The 22,500-nt window shown below is 40.6% G+C and overlaps 1 protein-coding gene across 34 annotated transcripts in view; it reads left to right on the forward strand.

Annotated features, from left to right (window-relative positions):
• Positions 1-22,500, forward strand: part of LOC124381468 (receptor-type tyrosine-protein phosphatase delta-like) — a 434,510-nt gene that overhangs the window by 294,072 nt on the left and 117,938 nt on the right. For all 34 annotated transcript variants that reach the window (XM_046843111.1, XM_046843117.1, XM_046843118.1 and 31 more), the window contains one exon: positions 12,336-12,468. In XM_046843111.1, the coding sequence (XP_046699067.1) occupies positions 12,411-12,468 (58 nt within the window). In that variant the 5' untranslated portion in view covers positions 12,336-12,410. The remainder of the gene's footprint in view (positions 1-12,335; positions 12,469-22,500) is intronic.

Consider the following 22,500-nt stretch of genomic DNA (forward strand, 5'->3'; position numbering starts at 1 on the left):
ATAAAAATACGAGTAATCTTAAGCGCGCAGACGACTAAATGTAGACGCCATTGATCTGCCTGCGCTCGTTCTCATCTATTGTTTTCTTCACAAAATGGCTGTCATTTATGAACAGCGAGAGGCACGCTTGCTCAAAAAGGGATGTCATTGTATCATTGTTGTGCTCTTCCTGAGCATGTTGTGTTTTTTTTTCCAATTCGCTTTTTACGCCCGCTCTCGATCCTCATTCAGGTAATGCGCCAAGGCGGCCATTTTGGCTCAGCGTGTGCGCCGTTATACAGAGCCGAGCGTGATTAGCCCGAGTTCAGCACTGTGGCAGAGCCATAATGAAACGCTCCATTAGGGAGAAAGGAAAGGTAATTATGCAGTGTCAGATTGAGAAGACGCAGTCGTAGCTCTTTCTCACACACACATACGCTGCTCAGGAGTGTGTCCTACACGCAGGCTGGCTAAGCCCGAATAGCTCAGTGTGTCCTCATTTTATCCAAATGCCATTTTAGCACCCAGCGATGCAGTGTGTTGGAGGGGTAAACATACTAGATGAAAGGTTTATTTATTTGTTTGTTATTGTTGTCACATTGAAAAAATGCTAGTTGTTACATCACTTATATTTCTAAAATGTAGTATAATAGAAAGTATCGATCTTGTAGGTAGCTAGGACAGTATCAGATGTGTATTTGTGCTAGACAGGAGCGAGAACGCCGCTAGCAAAGAAAGAACTAGCATTGTGAAACAAAACATCACTAGAAATGATTAAAATGAAATAAAATGCTAATCACGGATTTACTTTAGTCGTTATATTCATGTTATATTTACTGTCTATACAGGAAACTTGTGCTATGGTATAATATCTTGGATTGATGCAACGTTAGCGTATAAAATGTGGACAGAGTTAGCATTACGGATAATGTATGCAGGCATCTTTGTTTTACCAGTCAAAAATGTAAGCACATTTCCTTTTTTTTTTTTTTTTTTTTTGTCCTTTACAGCTCCGATTGCAGTAAAAGACACCAAATGTGTGCGAATTTGTAGGTAAAAGTAGACAAATATCGCGCATTTGTTCGAAAAATGCTCCACACATACAACCCCACACACACACAGACAGACAGACAGACACACACACACACACACATTGCCTGCAGTAGAGATGAAAGTTAATCTCCCTACTCTCTGCCCTATAAATAAAAGACATGTTACCTAAACGCTGTGATGAATCAGTAACCAATTATCTCTCTCTCTCTCTCTCTCTCTCTCTCTCTCTCTCTCTCTCTCTCTCTGTCTTTTCTGGAAGAATCATTTTCGTCCATCCCAGAGTCTCGTTCTAGCATTTATTATTGAGCTAGCAGATGAGCTATTTCCTCTCTCTGCTGTTTATACTGCATGAATACGATCGCTCCGAGGATGGAAAGCGAACGCGCTCATCTCATCTTCAGAGACAAAATCTCATGTGATACCTGGCAATAAGGCTCAACTGTGCAGGTGTATGCTAGTCTCTGTGTGTGTGTGTGTGTGTGTGTGTGTGTGTGTGTGTGGCAGTATTTGGCAGGATCTGAGCAGTTCGGAGCGTGACTTGGCGCTATCAGAGCACGGAGCTCATGGGAGATTTGATTTGATCCGCAGACAGATGTCTTTTTGGTCGAGATTCTCACTGCGTCTCGAATCCGCTCGTGTTTCAGAGCCATTTATCAAGATGTACTGACTCTAATGAGATGATGAAAACTGGGTTATGTGCAGTTCAGGACGGTGTCAGGATGCCAATTTACAGCTGTATAAACACTCAGTCCTGCCCCGGTTCCCACACTGGAAGATCCTATTTCCTTTTCACTAGATGTCTTTTAAAATCCAATTCAGACACCCCATGTTAGTTTTTGCTTTATATATATATATATATATATATATATATATATATATATATATATATATATATATATATATATATATATATATTTTTTTTTTTTTTTTTTTTTCTACATGTATTCCTCTTTCCATAACAATGGCACAAACATGAACTTTGCAAATATAGCAGTGTAGTTAGCTAGTATTACGTGATTGTGGCTGTTCGGTTCCACAGCACTCGTCGTTTTTCTATCCTCAGTCAATAAAATGGGCTCAAGATGAAGTCTCATTCACATGGCAGTTGCACCGTGGCTAGCTAGCATGTGCATGAGGGAAAATATAAATTCAACCAAATTGTATGTGCAACACTACAATCTATCTAGAAACGTACGTTTTGGTACATTGAAACATTCTTACAGAAGGTGAGAGCCGCTATTAAGAGGATGAAGAGTGGACCAGATGACATACCAGTAGAAGTGTGGAGATGTTTAGGAGAGATTGAAGCCGAGTTTTTAACCAGATTGTTCAACAAGATTCTGGAAGGTGAGAAGATGCCTGAGGAATGGAGAAGGAGTGTGCTGGTACTGATCTTTAAGAATAAGTGAGATGTGCAGACCTGCAGTAACTACAGGGGAATAAAGTTTATCAGTTACACCATGAAGTTATGGGAAAGAGTAGTGGAAGCCAGACTGAGAGAAGAGGTGACCATCTGTGAGCAACAGTATGGTTTCATGCAGAGGAAGAGCACCACAGAAGCATTATTTGCTTTGAGAATGTTGATAGAGAAGTATAGAGAAGGTCAGAAGGAGTTGCATTGTGTGTTGGTGGATTTAGAGAAAGCGTACGACAGGGTGCCGAGAGAGAAGTTGTGGTATTGTATGAGAAAGTCAGGTGTGTCAGAGAAGTATGTGAGGGTGGTGCAGGACATGTATGAGGACAGTGTGACAGCGGTGGAGTGTGCAGTAGGAACAACAGACTGGTTCAAGGTGGAGGTTGGACTGCATCAAGGATCGGGTCTAAACTCTTTCCTGTTTGCAGTGATGATGGACAGGTTGACGGACGAGGTCAGACAGGAGTCTCCATGGACTATGATGTTTGCGAATGATATTGTGATTTGGCTGGAGAGGTAAAGGTACGCGCTGGAGAGAAGGGGAGTGAAAGTCAGTAGGAGTAAGAGTGTGAATGGGTAGGAGTGCAGTGGATTGGTTGGGTTGCAGGGAGAAAAGGTGGAGAAGGTGGAGGAGTTCAGGTACCTGGGGTCAACAGTGCAAAGTTATGGGGAGAGTATGTTAGAGAAGTGAAGAAAAGAGTGCAGGCAGGGTGGAGTGGGTGGAGAAGAGTGATAGCAGAAGTGATTTGTGATAGAAGAGTATCTGCAAGAGTGAAAGGGAAAAAGTTTATAGGACTGTGGTGAGACCTGAGATGTTGTATGGTTTAGAGACAGTGGCATTGAGTAAAAGACAGGAGGTGGAGCTGGAGGTAGCAGAGCTGAAGATTTTGAGGTTTTTGTTTGGAGTGACGAGAGTGGACAGGATTAGAAATGAGTTTATTAGAGGGGCAGCGCATGTAGGACGTTTTGTGGACTAAGTGAGAGAGGCCTGATTGAGATGGTTTGGACATGTGCAGAGAAGGGACATGGGGTATATTGGTAGGAGAATGCTGAGGATGGAGCCACCAGGAAGAAGGAAAAGAGGAAGATCAAGGAGGAGGTTTATGGATGTGGTGAGGGAAGACATGCAGGTAGTTGGTTTGAAAAAGGCAGATGTAGAGGACCGGGGGGTATGGAGACGGATGATCCGCTGTGGCAACCCCTAATGGGAGCAGCCGAAAGAAGACGACGTGTTGGTACATTATTAAAACATGACTCCATATTATATATTAAGCACTAAGTCAGCATTTTCTCCTTGTTAAAAAGATTTGAAATTCTTAAAGAAATTACTTTTACTAACATGAAAATCTTTTTATGAAAAGAGTAGAAACATGACCTTGTCTAAATGCAGCAGTATTATAGGTAGGCTATATAAATACAATTATTGGAACACATCTCTATATTATATAACTGAGTTGTTTTAATTAGACCCTTTGCCACAGGAATATACATTTCAAGCACCTAGCATTCTGCATTTATCAACATTTGTGAAAAAAAAGGGTGGTTCTGAAGAACTAATGTATTCCAAGCATAGTACTGTGATAAGAGGTGGTATCAAAAAGTTTTGAGACAAGCTTTGTTTACAAGAAATTACTCTATAATTCTATGTTTACACACTTCTTCTTCTTCTTCTTCTTTCGGCTGCTCCCATTAGGGGTCGCCACAGCGGATCATCCGTCTCCATACCACCCTGTCCTCAACATTTGCCTCTTTCACACCAACTACCTGCATGTCTTCCCTCACCACATCCATGAACCTCCTCCTTGGCCTTCCTCTTCTCCTCCTACCTGGTGGCTCTATCGTCAGCACTCCTCCACCAATATAATTCATGTCCCTTCTCTGCACATGTCCAAACCATCTCAATCTCGCCTCCCTCACCTTGTCACCAAAACATCCTACATGCGCTGTCCCTCTAATAAACTCATTTCTAATCTTGTCCATCCTCGTCACTCCCAACGAAAACCTTAACATCTTCAGCTCTGCTACCTTCAGCCCACCTCCTGTCTTTTACTCAATGCCACTGTCTCTAATCCATACAACATCGCAGGTCTCACCACAGTCCTATAAACTTTCCCTTTCATTCTTGCAGATACTCTACTATCACAAATCACTCCTGTCACTCTTCTCCACCCACTCCACCCTGCCTGCACTCTTTTCTTTACTTCTCTAACACACTCTCCATTACTTTGCACTGTTGCCTATGTTTACACACTATCACATTCAAAATAGCATCAGTCTGTGCTCCCTGTGACTGTGCATGCAGTCTTGTGCTGAAAAAAAGTCTTAAAACTTTTTGATACAACCTTGTAGAATGCCACTTTTGGGAAATTTCAACCCAGATATATTCTCCACAGTCACCTGTAACTGGTATTATTAGAACGTTGAAGCGCTTAGAAACAGCAGTATCTCAGCCATGTCTGGATTTAGAGGATCCCTGAAGAATATCACCTGCCTAAGTGCATTGTTCCAACTTTGAGGTTTAGTGGGGAAGGGATAATCATATGGGGCATTCAGGGGTTGGGTTCTACACCATACTTCCAGTGAAGGAAAATCTTCATGATTCAGCATTGCATTTTAGTTTGCGGAAAGCCCTCTATTCAAGCATGACTGGCTTGAACAAAGCCCTGACATCAACCCCATCACAGACCTTTGAGCTGAACTGCAATGGATATTGAAAAATAAGACATTTCCAACACGAGTGTCTGACCTCGCTGGATGACGGAGCAAAAATTCCCACAGAAACACTCAAAAATGCTGTGAAAAGCCTTCCCAGAAGTGTAGAAGCTGTTAATGCGGCAAAGTGGGGACCAACTCTATGCTAATGTCTACGTATTTGGAATGTGATGTCATTGTATTCCTGTGAGTGTGGAAGATCTATCCAGGCTCATTGCTCACTATGTTTCATCACACCGTTAGCGTTTTGTAGCTATACACGTAGGCATACCTTTAAAAATGTACTTATATAACTTAGACAGCATGCTAACAACATAACATCATTCAAATTTTACCCTAAATATTCTGACACAACAAAGAATACACACATATCTGTCTTATACTCATCTGGACTTTTTTTTTCTTTCCTTTCATTAGATGGCATTTAGCTAAGAGGGTCTCACACCCAATTAGCATGGGGCTAACCAGTGGCATTTTAATTAGTGTTTAGAGAGTTTAGCATTTCTGCGAAAGCTGACACTTTCTCTGAAATTAAAACACGCGTGACTAAAAATATGCGATGACCTGCTATTCTAGATAGTACCTGTGTGTGTGTGTGTGTGTGTGTGTGTGTGTGTGTGTGTGTTTAGCATGGGGCTTTGTGCATTGGTTTTATGCATGTGTGGCTTTTATGCATGTGTGTTTATATACACACTGTAAGTGTCATAGCACATTATGTGCTTTTTGAACATTTAGTCCCCATTAATAACCTCCACTCTTCTGGGAAGGTGTTCCACTAGATTTTGGAGTGTGCTTATGGAGATTTAAGCTCATCCAGACACCAGTGTGTTAGTAAAGGCAGGTACTGATGTAGGAGTGTGAGGAGGTCTGGGGTACAGTCAGTGTTCCGAATCACCCCAAAGGTGTTCAATAGGGTTGAGAGTAAGAGCTCTGTAGCAGGAGATCTTCTACGCCAACCCATATAACGCAGATCTTCATGGAGTTTACTATGTGCACAGGGGTTTTGTCATGCTGGAACATGTTTGGGTCTCCTAATTCAAGGGAAAATTTCATGCAACTGAATCCAAAGACGCAACATACAATTGTGCCTTCAGCTTTGCGATTACAGTTTGGGAAAGAGCAACATATGGCTGGGAAAGTCAGGTTTTGCAATCATTTTGTCTTTATAGTGTATCATCAGCTCTGTTATAGCAGCATTCAGACAGTTTAGTTTATTGTCATGTTTGGGTTTTAACACAGCTTAAAATAGAAATAGACAGCAAAGAAAGAAATTAAAAGTGATAAATATTTATGGTGGCCATTTTGAACTGTTCCAGTTGCACACATCGAGCTTTGGTTTAGGCATTTTATTGCCGTAGCATTCGATTTGAGGAAATGTCCTATCAGCAGAGAGTGAAATGCAATGTGTGCATTTTAGATTTATTTATTTTAAGTTGTGACCACACTGCTTTGTGATTGTGACCCATTGACTTGTGAATTCAGATTATCAAACTGATAGTGAGGCAAATTGAAATGTTACAAATGGTAATTATATATATATATATATATATATATATATATATATATATATATATATATATATATATTTTTTTTTTTATTCAGGTCAACCGTCATTTTCGTCAATAAACCTCTTTCTTCATGTTCAGTCTGACTTCTGCTTTTATAGTTAAAAGTCAGAAGTCTTTCCCTCACTTTCTCTCTGTCTCTCTCCTTCTGAAGTCAGATTATTCATCCTCCCACGGGCTGCTGCGGGGTGGGGGGAGATGTCACAATGCCAGGAATGCACTCTAATGTGTGTGTGTGTGTGTGTGTGTGTGTGTGTGTGTGTGTGTTTTCATTCGTCACATGTCATACTCCCACCTCCACTGTCATTTAGTGCCATGCCTGAGACTGTTGTCACCTACTGATGAGCACGCAAACACACACACACACACACACACACACACACACACACACACACACACACACACAGTGCAGCAGGACTTAGTTCTTGAATCTGAAGCCGGTTTATTCTGAGCTGGATGGAATGAATGGAATCAGTGGGAGAGGCAGGGTTGCCAAATAGAGGTTAAATCCACATACAGTGTGTATAAAATAGTTTACACACACGATACATCAGCGTTGCACGAATGCCTCATAAACGTGCTTGGGGGTGTTGCTGTATTCAGAAAGTGCATCTTCTTGGTTTCAGTTAAGCCACGGTCCTCAAAGAGCTTACAATCTATCGAGCAAGAGAGGGGTTTGAAGGAATTTCCAGAACATTAGATGTGCCATGAAACACCATAAAGGCAGTCGTAAACAGATCGAACGGAGAATCGCTTCGACATCACCGTAGAACTCGCTATCGTTTAAAACAAAAAGACAAAACCTTCCACCTACAGCAACATTAAAGGCACTGCAGGGATATCTGACAAGTACTGATTACACTCAGTGTGACTACAACCTGTCATATTCTTTACACTCCTGAACTACGGGGTCTGGTAGCTACACTAAACCCCCTTTTTAGTCACGTATTCCTTCCCTCCTTCCCTTCTTCTGACTTCTCAGCGATCTTTTGGCTAGCTGTCACGCATCGAGCAGAGTTGTCCAGTTTTGCCACTAGCAAGCTGTTAGCACCATAGAAACCAATTTTGCCCAGTAACCTTGGCTACAGTTGATGGACTCTGAGGCGAGTGCTTGACCTCTGAGTTGGGGGCAGGAGAGCAAGGAAGAACTGTCTACCCGTTAGCAAAGTACGATTAGCACTGAAAGCAGACGCATGTTTTACACAAGTTCGGTTGATTTAATTTGGAGAAATAAATAGAGAATCAGCACTCACGTCTCACGGAACTCTCATAATGCAGACGTTTTATCATGATCACACATATTGTTACTGCTCATACTGCTGAACACCAGATTGATGGATTAGTAGTCTGTTTTATGTAAACCACGATTTAAAAGGTTCAGCATGGGTTTGAGCATCTGGGTTCAGGTTGGTTAGTTAGGTTGGATCCCACCTCATAAAGCTTTCGGACCCTTTAAAAAGAAGACGCCGACCCCAAAAGGATCACGAGGCATTCCAAGATTCCGGACACTGGACTTTAAATATAAACGACCTCTTTATCATTACTCAAAATAACATACTACATATGATGTATGATGTTTCTACATCATTGAACATTTAAAGGTTCTGACATGGAGGAGTTGGTGTTGAATCTTTAATGATCTCAGATGTTGAGGTGCTCAGGAGCACCTGGTTCCACAACTCCAACTGACTGTATTTGACTGTAGAAAGGACATCACTCATAATCACACACTCTTGTGATTTCTCACTCTCTAGTGTCTGTAATGTTTTAATGATTTATAATCACACTCTTGGTGTCACCCAGATGAGGATGGGTTTGTCTGGTTCCTCTCAGGGTTTCTTTCATCTAGGGGAGTTTTTCCTTGCCACAGTCGTGAAGTAAATTTCGTTCTATGATTCTTACATTCTGTAAAGCTGCTTTGAGACAAAGTCCATTGTTAAAAGCACTATAGAAATAAACTTGAATTCTGTTGAGTTTATAAAGGATTAAGGATTAATTCATAGCTACATTTCCCTTGTATAATTGATTCCTGGCTTTGGAAAGTGTGAGGAGACCATCACCACAGTGCTGTCGTTACTTTTACAGTGTTTCCAAGGAATGTCTCCTCAGCTCCTTGGCAAAGTCCTGATAAAGACAAGATGGTTCAAGGTTTATTTTATGGCAACAGTTCCATAGCAGTGATTGGATGGCTATGAAAAAGGGCGGGGCTTAGTATGAATCAAATGCATAAAGATACCTTTTGATAATTTCAAGTTGATATTTGTTTGTGTGTGTGTGTGTGTGTGTGTGTGTGTGTGTGTGTGTGTGTGTGTGTGTGTGTGTGTGTGTGGTTTTTGATGGTAAGCTGACTTAGAGAGAGGCTTTATGTAATTCTCATCACACTAGAGACCAGAGCTTAGCCAGACTTCACATCTAACACACACACACACACACACACACACACACACACACGTTTACATGCCATGTAGCCATATACCAGAGACCCTGTATTTTGGAAAATGGTATGTTTATTTCTTTTTTTTTTTACTTATTTATTTATTTATTTATTTATTTATTTATTTATTTATTTATTTATTTATTAATTAATTAGGTGGTCACTTGATCTTGACCATTTCAGTTTGCTTAAGCTTTTTTCCTTTGACCTATAAATATCACCATTGTTACTTTGTCTTGTGTAATATTCTACACTTTTATTTTTCATCCCACTATTTCTCACTCTCTTCCTTTCTCCTTCCCCTTCCCTATTCCTCTATCTCACTCAATCACTCGATAAAACTCTTCCAGTGTCCCATTGGGCTTATCACTATCTTAGGTTCTCTCTCTCTCTCTCTCTCTCTCTCTCTCTCTCTCTCTCTCTCTCTCTCTCTATATATATATATATATATTTCTCTCTCTTTCTATCTAAAATTAGTGGTGTAATCTGATTCTTTATGCAGCAAAGGATCCAATGCTGCATCTCTGCATGAACAGCAGATAAAAATCACACCAGACACATATCCAATCTTCCTTTAATTAAGTAAGTGTGTGTCTGTGTGTGTGTGTGTGTGTGTGTGTGTGTGTGTGTGTGTGTGTGTGTGTGTGTGTGTGTGTGTGTGTGTTGTATAGTGCAGGATATCTCTGTGAAAAGTAAAGAATGATATGCAAGACACATAACCCAGTGTGGATTTAATTTAGTCCAGGATGCAAATGTAAAAACTGTGTGTGTGTGTGTGTGTGTGTGTGTGTGTGTGTGTATGTGTATGTGTGTGTGTGTGTGTGTGTGTGTGTGTGTGTGTGTGTGTGGTATCACAGAAGGGAGCAGAACAAGCAACTCTCACTGCCGTGTGTGACATCACACAAAAGTGCACAACCGTGTGCCAACAATTACTTCCGTACGCACACACACACACACACACACACACACACACAGGTTGTTCTGTTGCTATAATGGGTCATAGCAGGATGGGTCTTGCTTCCTAGGCTCCACCTATCCCTGTTTTTCCTCTCTCTGACTTGTTTCTTCTCTCGCTCTCTACGTCTCTCTCCTCCCCAACTCCTCTTTCCTGTCCCAGTGTTACGCAGTGTACAGATGGCCTTGTTTATCTGAATCAGCATGTGAGGTAGAGGGTAAGGGAAAGAGTGGGAAATAGAGAGAGTTAAAGAGAGAGAAGGGTTATAGTGATAGAGGAAGGCAGATATTCACATTTGCAAAAAATATAGTGATTCATATATACATTTCCTAATTTTTTTATACACCTGCATTGTAATGTATACAACCCCGATTAATCTGTACATCAGATTAATCTATACATCTCCTGATTTATCTATACATCTGATTAATCTATACCGCTCTTGATTATTCTATACATCTCCTGATTATTCTATACAGCTCCCGATTAATCTATACATCTCCTGATTGATCTATACATCTGCCGATTAATCTATACATCTCCCGATTAATCTATACATCTCCCGATTGATCTATACATCTGATTAATCTATACCTGTCCTGATTATTCTATACATGTCCTGATTATTCTATACAGCTCCCGATTAATCTATACATCTCCTGATTAATCTATACATCTCCTGATTTATCAATACATCTCCTGATTTATCAATACATCTGATTAATCTATACCTCTCCTGATTATTCTATACATCTCCTGATTATTCTATACAGCTCCCGATTAATCTATACATCTCCTAATTATCCTTACATCTGCCGATTAATCTATACCTCTCCTGATTATTCTATACATCTGATTAATCTATACATCTCCTGATTAATCAATACATCTGATTAATCTATACCTCTCCTGATTAATCTATACATCTCCTGATTATTCTATACAGCTCCCGATTAATCTATACATCTCCTAATTAATCTATACCTCTCCTGATTAATCAATACATCTGATTAATCTATACATCTCCTGATTAATCAATACATCTGATTAATCTATACCTCTCCTGATTATTCTATACATCTCCTGATTAATCTATACATCTCCCGATTAATTTATACATCTCCCGATTAATCCCCGATTAATCTATACATCTCCCGATTAATCTATACCTCTACTGATTATTCTGTACATTTCCTGATTAATCTATACACCTCCTGATTATTCTATACAGCTCCTGATTTATTTATACATCTCCCTATTGACCTATACAGCTCCAGATTAATTCTATCTATCTATCTATCTATCTATCTATCTATCTATCTATCTATCTATCTATCTATCTATCTATCTATATATATATATATATATATATATATATACATATACATATCCTTGTTGATCTGTACATCCCCTGAATAATCCATATGCCCAGATTAATCGATATATTAATCGATATTTACATGTACATTGTAAATATTTTGTCTCTCAAATAATCTATGCATCACTTGAATTGATTTAAATTTGTTTGCCTTTGGATTAATCTATACATTCAGTTAATCAATATCCCCCTAGTCTTTCCGATACGCCTTCCAAATACAAGCTTCATCTCCGGATTAATCTGCTACCTTCAGATAAATTCAGCATGCTCTGCTTTTAATCTATACCTTTCCTGGTTTGTTTAATCTATAGGTCCACAGTAACCAAATGTCCCTCCTGATTATAGTCTTTGTCTCATAATAAATTGTAATGTCTTCTAATTCATCCATAAGTGATGCAATTAATCTTCCCTTCGATTCCTCGAGGTTCGTGTCAAGAGCCAAACGCTAACACGAATCGCTCCTGAATTATTACTGAGCGGCAATAAAGTCAACAAACGTGTCAAATTTAATATTTATATTCTTATTGCTCTATTAGAATTTTAAAGCTACGCTAAGCACATTTTAAAAATTTACACGCAGCATTTTATGGCAGTGCTAATGAGAAGCATAAAGCAGCAAAACTAGGTCTCAGTCAGGTCTCGGAGACACTGCCCGTCTGGCTCGTCTGTGCCTCGTGCTCAACAAGGGCAGGAATGTCCCGGCTCATCCGTTATAACCGAAGCCCATCCATAACCATTCTGGAGCATTTAACAATTCCCGGGGTGCCAGTGTTGTCTCGCGGAGCTGCGGGATGTTGTCTTTGCTAATCGCTAACCCATAATTCTGTCTCTCTGTCTGTGTGCAGGTTGTGAGAGGTGAATAGGAGACTCGCAGCGTTTGTGCCATCGAGGCTGCTGAAGCACACGTGCCAACCATCACGATGCCAACCCTGCTGCTGCTGCTGCTTGCCTCTTTACTGCTTCTCACACACGCCGAGAGTGAGTCCCCCCCATCCATCTCTTCACCAGTCTGTCTGTCAGAGTGCCCACCCGCACACACACACACACACACACACACACACACACACACACACACACACACAGTTCGGTTCTATCCTTTTGCAGACAACATGACGATGTAGGCGTGTCCACATAAGACTACTCTGTCTGCTCATAAACAATTGATGGATGGATAATATATGAGGCTCAACCCACACGTGTCTCACTCATAGACACCACATCTGGCTTCCTGTCAGCCAGAGACCTTAATCGCCTTTCTGTCTCGTCCTCCTGAAAGACGACTAGTCAACATCTGTTATCATATTTACAGTATGACTAAGTTAGCGCTCTCCTTCAGTGGTGTGTGAGGAAGGAAAAAAGAGACGTCAAGGGTTAATCCTGCATCCTACCACAGAGGGAATGTTAACGTAGGGCAGGAAGTGACATCACCCACCCGGCGTGGGGCATCTCAGGCAGTTTAACTCGTAAACCTCAGTTATCAAGCATCTCCGAGACGCCGAGCTCTCGCTGAGAAACACGTCCCAGTTGTCTTTATTATTTCACATACAAAACTTTTAAAACTCGTATTGTCCATCCATCTATTTCTCTTTATCCTTCTCTCTCTCTCTCTCTCTCTCTCTCTCTCTCTCTCTCTCTCTCTATCACTGCCCTCTTCTCTCACCTTCTGTCTCTCTCTCTCTCTCTCTCTCTCTCTCACACACCAGCTGTTCATCTCTAAAAAGATTGTTGGCAGCTGTTAGAGGTTAATTATTTTGAGGCCAACACAAAGTAACAGTGTGTGCACGTGTGTGCACTTGTGTGTGTGTGTGTGTGTGTGTGTGTGTGTGTGTGTGTGTGTGTTTTGGCTACAAGGATCTAGACTCATGGTCACCAGATCCCACCCAGACATGCTGTCATAGTTTCAGCCTTCAGCAGTTGCCAGTTGAAGGCTTCAGTTTAGCGAGCATGTGTCCGCCGACCAGAATGGCATGATGAAGAAACGAGGGAAAGACAAGGAAGGAGCAAGTCAAAATTGCTAGATCCTCGCACCTCCGCCTACACGGTTTCCCAAAACACCTGACGCTTTAGATGTATACATAAAAAAACGTGAAATACAATATTGATACAGAAACCTATGCGTGTACTGTATATACATCTCTTTAGAGTAATGACCATTCTCTTAGCTTGTCTTCATCCCAGATAATTTCCTCAATTTCGATCTTCTGAGCAGGATTTTCGTCATCCGACTTGACCCTTTCGCAATGACGACAGCAGTTCCAGATACAAAGCTGTCAACCAACCGGAAATCTCCAATACCTTCCTCTTTATTCATCCCAGATCAGACATCACATTTCTCTTTTCCGAATTTTAATCCGCTAATTAAAGAGCCATCCGTTTGTTTGAGGCAGGACGCTCACACAGAACGTAACACAGCGTCTAATTGTCTTTGCTTTGTTTAGATTTACGTCAGTGTTACAAATTAGCAAGTCATGGATGACTCAGCTAAACTAGCATGCTTAGCGACTTTAAGGACCACTGTTGGACCTCAGTATGGAGTTTGTAATTTGTACTATAGCTTTTTATTTTGGGGGGTGGAAGCTCAGTGGTTAGGGCTCTGTTTTACTGAGCAGAAGGTCGGGGGTTCAAGCCCCAGCATTACCAAGCTGCCACTTGTTTCCTAACATCGCTGGGATATGCAAAGAAATAATTTTCAAAAGTATAATATACCTTTCTTTTCTTGCAATTTTTTTTTTTTTTATACCGGCAGACGCATGAGCTTGAAAATGCGACAGTATTTAAGCAGCTGAAGTAGAAACGGATTCCCTGCAGCGCGTATATAAAAAACCCTCAAATGTCAGTTTTAGTGACGCTGCTGTTAGAGGAATGTGTGTGTAGGAACAGAAAACAGCATTGTAGAATTGCTTCTGTAACACATGCTTTTATTTTTTTACTTCAATTTGGTTTGATGCTGAAGTATCACCAAACACTCAGGAGGAAATCTAAGGGTTGGGAATAATACCGCCATGTAGACTGGTAATACACAAAAGTATTGGGATACCTGACTTTTCCCGCTGACTTTTTGTGTTGTACAATGAATTTGTGACATACTTCCATTCCAGTCCTCATGTACAGAGAAGATATTCAACAAGTGAATATACAGTAGTACATAAAAACAGATTAAAAACAGCACTGAAACACCTTTCTGACTATTTGTTATAAATCGGTGCTCAATATATGTGGCGTACATGCTGTAATCTTTAGCCGGTATAAAAATCCGCCACGCCTCCGTCTTCGGATGTTGCGTAAGACCACTTAGCGCCGCTCTGACATTTCGTAATGGTATTGATATTTCAGTGTAGGTGACTCGCAGTGAACCCGTGTTTAATTCATGTCCTCTCTAATGTAAATGATCGTTACAATTGGATTCAATTTGCATTCGGCTTCCAGGCAGCTTCTGTATTAGCATTCGTTTTTCTTTTCTTTTTTTTTTTTTTTTTTCCTGCATTTAGCTTGCCTGAATGCTAATTTTATTTAAATACAATCCATTTCATCCCTCACTAAACACACAGGACAGCCGGCACTCTCTCACACGCTTAGACATACACACGCAGGATGGTATTTTGACTCCTACACGTCGTGTTGACAATGGCAGCGGCGAGGTTAATTCAGAAAGCTTGTTAAAAAAATAAAATTAAATGCACGCCTTTCTATTTTGAGTTTTCCTGCGTATGTTCGAATTTTTGTATTGTATTAAATTTTGTTGTTCCGCTAGATTTCGGAGTGATTATGGAGATTTGTGCTCGTTCAGGTAAAAGGGTGTTAGTAAAGGCAGGTACTGATGTAGGTGAAGTGAGGAGGCCTGGAGTGCAGTCAGTGTTGCAGTTCATCCCAAAGGTGTTCAATAGGGTTGAGTTCAGAGCTCTAGATCGGACCAATCAAAACTTTCCATTCCAAATCATGTAAACCTGTAAATCCAGGTGTATTGTCACGCTGGAACAGATTTGAGAAGAACCACACGTTGCTGGAAAAGTCAGGTGTCCCAATACTTTTGTCTATATAGTTTATGCAGTGTATAGTAGTGTATAGTGTATGTCTAGACAGGACTCCTTAATGGTAAAAGTGAATGAGCAGCAATATTTTCTTAGGTTAGTGGATAAGGTAAGAGTGTTAGTGACTGCCGTGGGCACTCCATACTCCGATCACGGTGTGTAATTACCACGGTGATGTTCTGCTGCTGTGGAAACAATAGAGGTGTAATTAAGAGTCCCGCTATCAAGAAGATCTGAAAGAAAGACATAGATATAAAGAGCGACAGATTTTAGATACATAATTCTCTCATTTATCTGTTAAACATACTGCACTGTGTGGACAAAAATGTCGGGACAACGTATTTTTCCAGCTGTATGCGGCTCTCACAAAGTTGGAGACACACAGTTGTATTGGGAAGTGGTACGTTTTCCCTTCACTTCAACTAGAAGGCTAAAATCCTGTTCGAGCATGACAATGCCCCCGTGCACAAAGCTCTATGAAGATATCGTTTTTATGGGTTGGAGTGAATGATCTTCTGCTTTAGAGCTCTGACTCTTGGGATGAATTGGAACACCGACTGCACCCCAGGTCTTCTCATCTCACCTACATCAAACAGCAGATACAAATCTTGTGGTCAAGTGTCCGCATATTTATGCCTATACAGTATATATATATATATATATATATATATATATATAAGTTTATAACGAATATTCGATAGATAGATAGATAGATAGATAGATAGATAGATAGATAGATAGATAGATAGATAGATAGATTGATTGATTGATTGATTGATTGATTGATTGATTGACAGGCGGCAGACAGACAGACAGACAGACAGACAGACAGACAGACAGACAGATAGATAGATAGATAGATAGATAGATAGATAGATAGATAGATAGATAGATAGATATACAGGTGGCAGACAGACAGACAGGCAGGCAGACAGACAGACAGACATACAGGCAGCTAGACAGACTTGACAGACAGACATACAGACAGACAGACAGACAGACAGACAGACAGAGACAGATAGATAGATAGATAGATAGATAGATAGATAGATAGATAGATAGATAGATAGATAGATAGATAGATAGATAGATCTGTATTCTGTCAAATAGAGATATATTTATTTATTCAAAGATGATGTTATGCAAACAGGACCAAAACAGTAGCAGAATTCAATCCAATCATAAAGGTAAGTGGTTCAAGGGTGCTTATGCTGTTTTTTTGTTTTGTTTGCCTTGTTGTGATTATTATTATTATTATTTTTTTTTTTTGCCACATCTGAGCTTCCATTTGCATGAGTCAACATTGGCTGATTTAAAATATCAAGGGACATTATAATTATTGATTCGTTTAATTTATATATGTATGTGATTTCTTTGTATACGTTTAAATAAGCTGTACATTTCCTAATCACAGTGAGTCCAATCTGTAATTGAGTTCTTAGTCACTATATGTACTCACAACAGAGGGTTGTGTGGTGCTGTGGAACCTGCATAGTGCACTTTAATGGTCAATAACACAGTGATATTATTAATATTATGTATTATTACAGCTAGTCACAAAACCGGTGCATGATTTATAAACCATTTTATCAAATGCCTTTATTTAGTATCAAGTGCCGCAAAAAAACGATCTGCCAAAAATTATTAAGAAATTTACCAAAAAAAAAAAAAAATGTATTCGTATTGGCAGAGTGAAATTTAAGAGAGAGAGGCTGAATTTAAACGAGTAGAAGGTGAATAAACGAGAGCTGGCTAAGAGCAGATGTGGGGACGGCTGAAATTGTGGAGTGATCTTGACCTTTTTTTTCGGTACATTCAAAATCAGTCTAATTAGGGAAGCTCTTTAGAGCAGTACATGCTGAGAAGTGATGGTGGAGTACAACCTGAGTTATTCCGTGTGTGTGTGTGTGTGTGTGTGTGTGTGTGTGTGTGTGTGTGTGTGTGGTGTGTTTAAGAGAAAGAGAGTGCTAGAGAAGTAGTTACAATACATAATATTCGCTTTTGCAACATTGCATTTAAAGCGCAGTAAGACGGAAAAGCTGAATCTGACAGTAGGAGAGATGAAAGAGGTGTAGACATACAGAACATGTATAAAAAAAGACATTTGAGAGAGAGAGAGAGAGAGAGAGAGAGCGTGATAGAGAGAGAGATTACGCAGAAAGAGAAGGTGGCAGATTCACACAGTTCCTCACTCCTTTGAGACCAGGACAGTGCCAGATGTTTATAGTCTGGCCAGCTTACGGTTGGCACACACACGACATACACACGACACACATGCGCTGGCTTGGCGTAGCCCTGCAGCATATGGTAAAGCAGATCGCAGCTAATGTGCCAGTGTTTGAAGTGATGGCGAAGGCGGTTGCGTAATGATGACTTTTGTGTCTCCGGTCTGTAAAATCATTATTAGAGCCAAACACTGTTAATTCTTTACGCATAATTATGAAAAAAAACATGTGGGTGTTATTTCGAGATGCTTCCAGCTCTGCTCACTTGTAATGTAAGGTGGGCATATGTTCAGTCAAAGGTCTAAATGTAGTTTCTGCGCTCAGATAATCAGCACTGGGTCCTACTGACAAGCAGCAAATTAAAGGAAAATCCACATCAACCGTTGGCAAATTTACAAGCAAAGTAAGCGCTCGTGATTCTCTTAATCTCTTCTTAATCTCTCATATGAGCTTCTCGAGGGAGGCATTAACATCTCTATGCAAATGAACAGTCCGCTCGGCACGCCTGCTCATGAATATTCATACGGGATAGTCCATGTAGCTAATTAACTCTGTGTAGAACAGTGAGCTCACACCAGTCAGAGTCACATGGGCTAATCGAGTCCTTTGGCTACTGTACGCGTCGAAACCCACACACTTTTCTTTTCTTCTATTTAACAGCATCAGGAAGGAAGAAGAAGGACGGATAAAGAAACGCGTTTTCCTCCTCTGGCGGCAGTAATTTCACACTCGCTGATCTGCTGCCTCTCATTATGTTGCGCGATTTAATTGGCCGAGCTTTACCGACCAATCAAGCGTGAGAGTTCGAGAGCAGAGAGACTGCAGTTTTGCCATTAGGTCCCATTAGGGAGTCCCAACAACGATCACAAACACTCATAAACAAACAAGATACAGAGTTCTGTTGGGCTTGCAGCACTTTTCGGATTTTGGCTTCAGATCTTCACAATATTATGTCACTTCAACCAAATACCCCTTAATAATCCATGTGCTCAACTGCTTCATGTCTCTAAAACCAAGCACAGCACAAAGACCTTTAATGTGTCTCTGTTGTTAGTGTTGAACATGAACACTTGTTGGAAATTATGTTTCGTTTTTCCTGTACTTTCATTCGAAACGCAAACGTATACAAAGAGCTCCAAATTTGGATTAGTAACCATGCTTTGATCCGAAATGAAGCAGAAATCTTATCATGCAATCGAAACCAACCTCAAAATATTAAAGCCATTGAAACTTTACACACATTTTTTGACAGCTGTTTCACCGTATGCTTCTGAGGTCGGGGGTCCATTTAGTTTTACTAGACGACTTTGGATTAAACAAAAAACTAACGCCACAGGAAACAAAAAGACAGAAATAGATACATTTGCATTATCAACCATTAGTAATAATAATAAAAAAAATTTGAAGTATGAATAGTTTCTATGCAATAAAGCTGCCGCGAGAGACGGAGTTCGGCACAGTTCATTTCAGTTCATCTTTATTTGTTATCTGAAGGCAATTTGGTTGCAGCATACATGAAGATCACATAAGTTGTAAGACAACTCAAACACATAGTACAAACACACAATTTCTCCTAGAGGTATTTGCCTTTAAAACAGGTGAGGGGAATAAATTAATGTCTAAAACGCTTTGTTTTACTACTAGGAGTTCTATACTGAATCCCAGAAGGGAGAAGGTAAAGCTCATGACACATAGCGTTGAAAAAAATCGTCTTACAAAATGCCATGGTCTGTACCCAAAAACCTGTCTGTGATGTACAGTATGTGGACCATAGTCATCTGCTTTATCCCTGTAACTTTACTTCCCTGGTTAAGTTTTATCCAAATGAAATGACCTTAGTTTCTGCAAGCAATACAGCCTTTGCTGCCCCTTCTAACACAAATCACCTGTATATGGAGTAAAAGACAATTTATTATCCAAAACACCACCCAAATACCGTTCAAAACCTTCTCTAGGCCATCGCACTGCACTCCTCATACCAACATCTCCGATTGTCCAATCTGCAGGAATATTGATCACGCTCTAATGAAATTGTTCACTTTGTGCTAGATTTGGATTAATAACCGCACGCCTACACCCCACTGACATTTCATCGTCCACACAGAGCCGGCACCCAGAATTCTGACACAAGGCATACTTCATTTAGAGCAGGGGTCCACAAATAAGACCTGCAGACCGAATATGCCCCTCCCCATTCAGAATGAACAATGCCAGAGACATATTTTGAAAATTTATATATATATATATATATATATATATATATATATATATATATATATATATATATATATATATATATATAATTTTATTTTTTTGTGAAAAATTTTATTGTGAGAGTAACTATGCTCTTTTAATAGGTTACATACACCACCAGGCATAACTTCATCGTCACTGATCAGCCATAACATTATGACCACCAGAGTATTATTGTGTTGGTCCCCTTTTGCTGCCAAAACAGTTCTGACCTGTCGAGCATCAACAGCATTAACTTCTTCAGCAATATGAGCTACAGGAGCTCGTCTGTTGGATCGGACCACTGTCCAGCCTTCGTTCCTCATGTGTGTCTATCGGCTGCCCATGACCCTGTCGCCGGTTCAACACTGTTCCTTCCTTGGAGCACTTTTAATGAATACTGCCACTGCAGACCAGGAACATCCTACAAGAGCTGCGGTGTTGGAGATGCTCTGACCCAGTCGTCTAGACATCACAATTTGGCCCTCGTCAAACTCCCTCAAATCCTTATGCTCGCCCGTTTTTCTTTAAGGATAAAATATTCATTTGCTGTCTACTATATCCCACCTACTCACAGGTGCCATGGTGAAGATGTTATTCAGTGTAATCAGTGTTATTCACTTCACCGGTCGTAATGTTATAATGTTATGCATGATTGGTGTATCCATTGAAAAGTAATGCTCATTTGTCTGTACGGCGCATAACTAAATAATAAACGAATCCAGTGTTAGGAGGGATAATAATGAATATATTTCAAAATCGTAATAAACTCTCCACAACGATACTCGTAGTCACTCCAGCCTCTGTCAATTTCTTTTACAGATCCCCCCGTTAAAGGAAAGATTATGTGGCCCTCACAGAAAACAGTGTGGGGACCTCTAATGTAGAGCGTAAACCTGAGATAGAGAGAGAGAGGTCCTACAGCTGCCTTTGATTGGATAAGGTTAACAGTAATTAATCCAGATTTAATTATTGACCTTCGACATGATGTCATGATTTTTCAGGAGGTCATGTGATTGGTCTGAGCATATCCAAAAAAATACCTCTTTGGAAAGGATATTAGTGTGTTTTACTTTCATGAAAAACAAATCGTTTGGATATATACAGTAGCATGTGAATATTTGTCATACACAAGCTCAACTAGGTGTGATCAGCAAGTGGGTCTCTAGGTGTGTGTGTGTGTGTGTGTGTGTGTGTGTGTGTGTTTGTGCATGTGTGTTGGGCGTAGCGCCATCTTACATGGCCACTTCCTCTCTTGCCATCTGCCAAATGCTTCCCTTGTACCAAACATTTTTTGTGTGTGCGTGTTTGTGTTTGTATGCATTTGCATGTGTGTGTGTGTGTATGGGCACACACACCTTTACCTGCATGTTCCATCGCTCTCCTGGCTCACTGCACTTTCTCCTGCCGGCTGATGGAAGATCTGACTCTGGAGAGAAAGAGAAAGTGGGAGAGATAAAAGGATAGAGGGAATTGATGATGGATGGAGGAATGCAACCTGGTGCTGGTGATGATGTGAAGATGCTATAATGGCAGAGGGAGAGGGAGCGGGAGAGGGAAGGATATAAACTCCCACTCGATGCTGCAATGATAAATGGCAGGAGTCTCCCAGAGAGGACTGTAGGCTAAAAAAAAAAAAAAAAAAAAGAGTGCGAGAGGAGAGGAAGAAAAGAAGGAGAGGAATGAAGCTGAAGCCGATTCTTTATCTCTCCTGGCTCTGTCTCAGACTCCCTCGCTCTCTCCACACACTCTCTGTTCTAGAGGATGGAAAGAAGACAGTGGTTGTTGCAAACCCAGAGCGGGGGGGTGGGGGGTGTCACGGTCTGTGTTTGTCGATGGAAACCTGACATGGTGGATACGCGGCGCTCTCGCTACACGTTCGCTCCGAATTCTCAGAAGGTTTTCATTTCCAGGCTAGCTAGTCCTTTGTGTTAGCATATGGACCCTGAGCATGTGGAGCGGTAAAAGTGTACAAACCCGTATAAAAAAAAAAAAAACACAGAGCTGTCAGAAGATCAACATTTTCCTCAGGAGTGGTGGTAAATTACTAAGAAAAGGCTCCGTGCCACTCAAATTACAGAGTACTGCTGTTAGCATTGACCGCTAACCAATTTGAGAAATGTCAACGAAAAGGAGTACAAAAAAAAGTGTGTGGACAACAGGCATCTTCTTGAGAAAGAACTTATTTTTAGATGGATGGATGGATGAATACGAGGAGATATTAAATGATGCGGACACGCGCACACACGCAAACGGTGGTGACCTCATCAGAGGCGACTGGCTCTCAATTCGGTTACTGCTTTTCATTTGCAGCTAATTACAGGCAGCATTAATGAGGAGGAGACTAATAAAGGACAGTCCTAACGAGCCGAGGACCCTCTCGTGTTAATTAAGACTCTCTCCACGCTGGAAGACCCTCTCGATCCTGTGCTGGAATCCAGGGCGCCACTTAAGCGACCACAAATTCAGTAAAGCTGTCTGTGTGGGATCATCGCTATTACAATCTGGAGCGCGTGTTCTCCTGT

This window comes from Silurus meridionalis, chromosome 28 (assembly GCF_014805685.1).
Source record: "Silurus meridionalis isolate SWU-2019-XX chromosome 28, ASM1480568v1, whole genome shotgun sequence".
NCBI lineage: Eukaryota > Metazoa > Chordata > Actinopteri > Siluriformes > Siluridae > Silurus > Silurus meridionalis.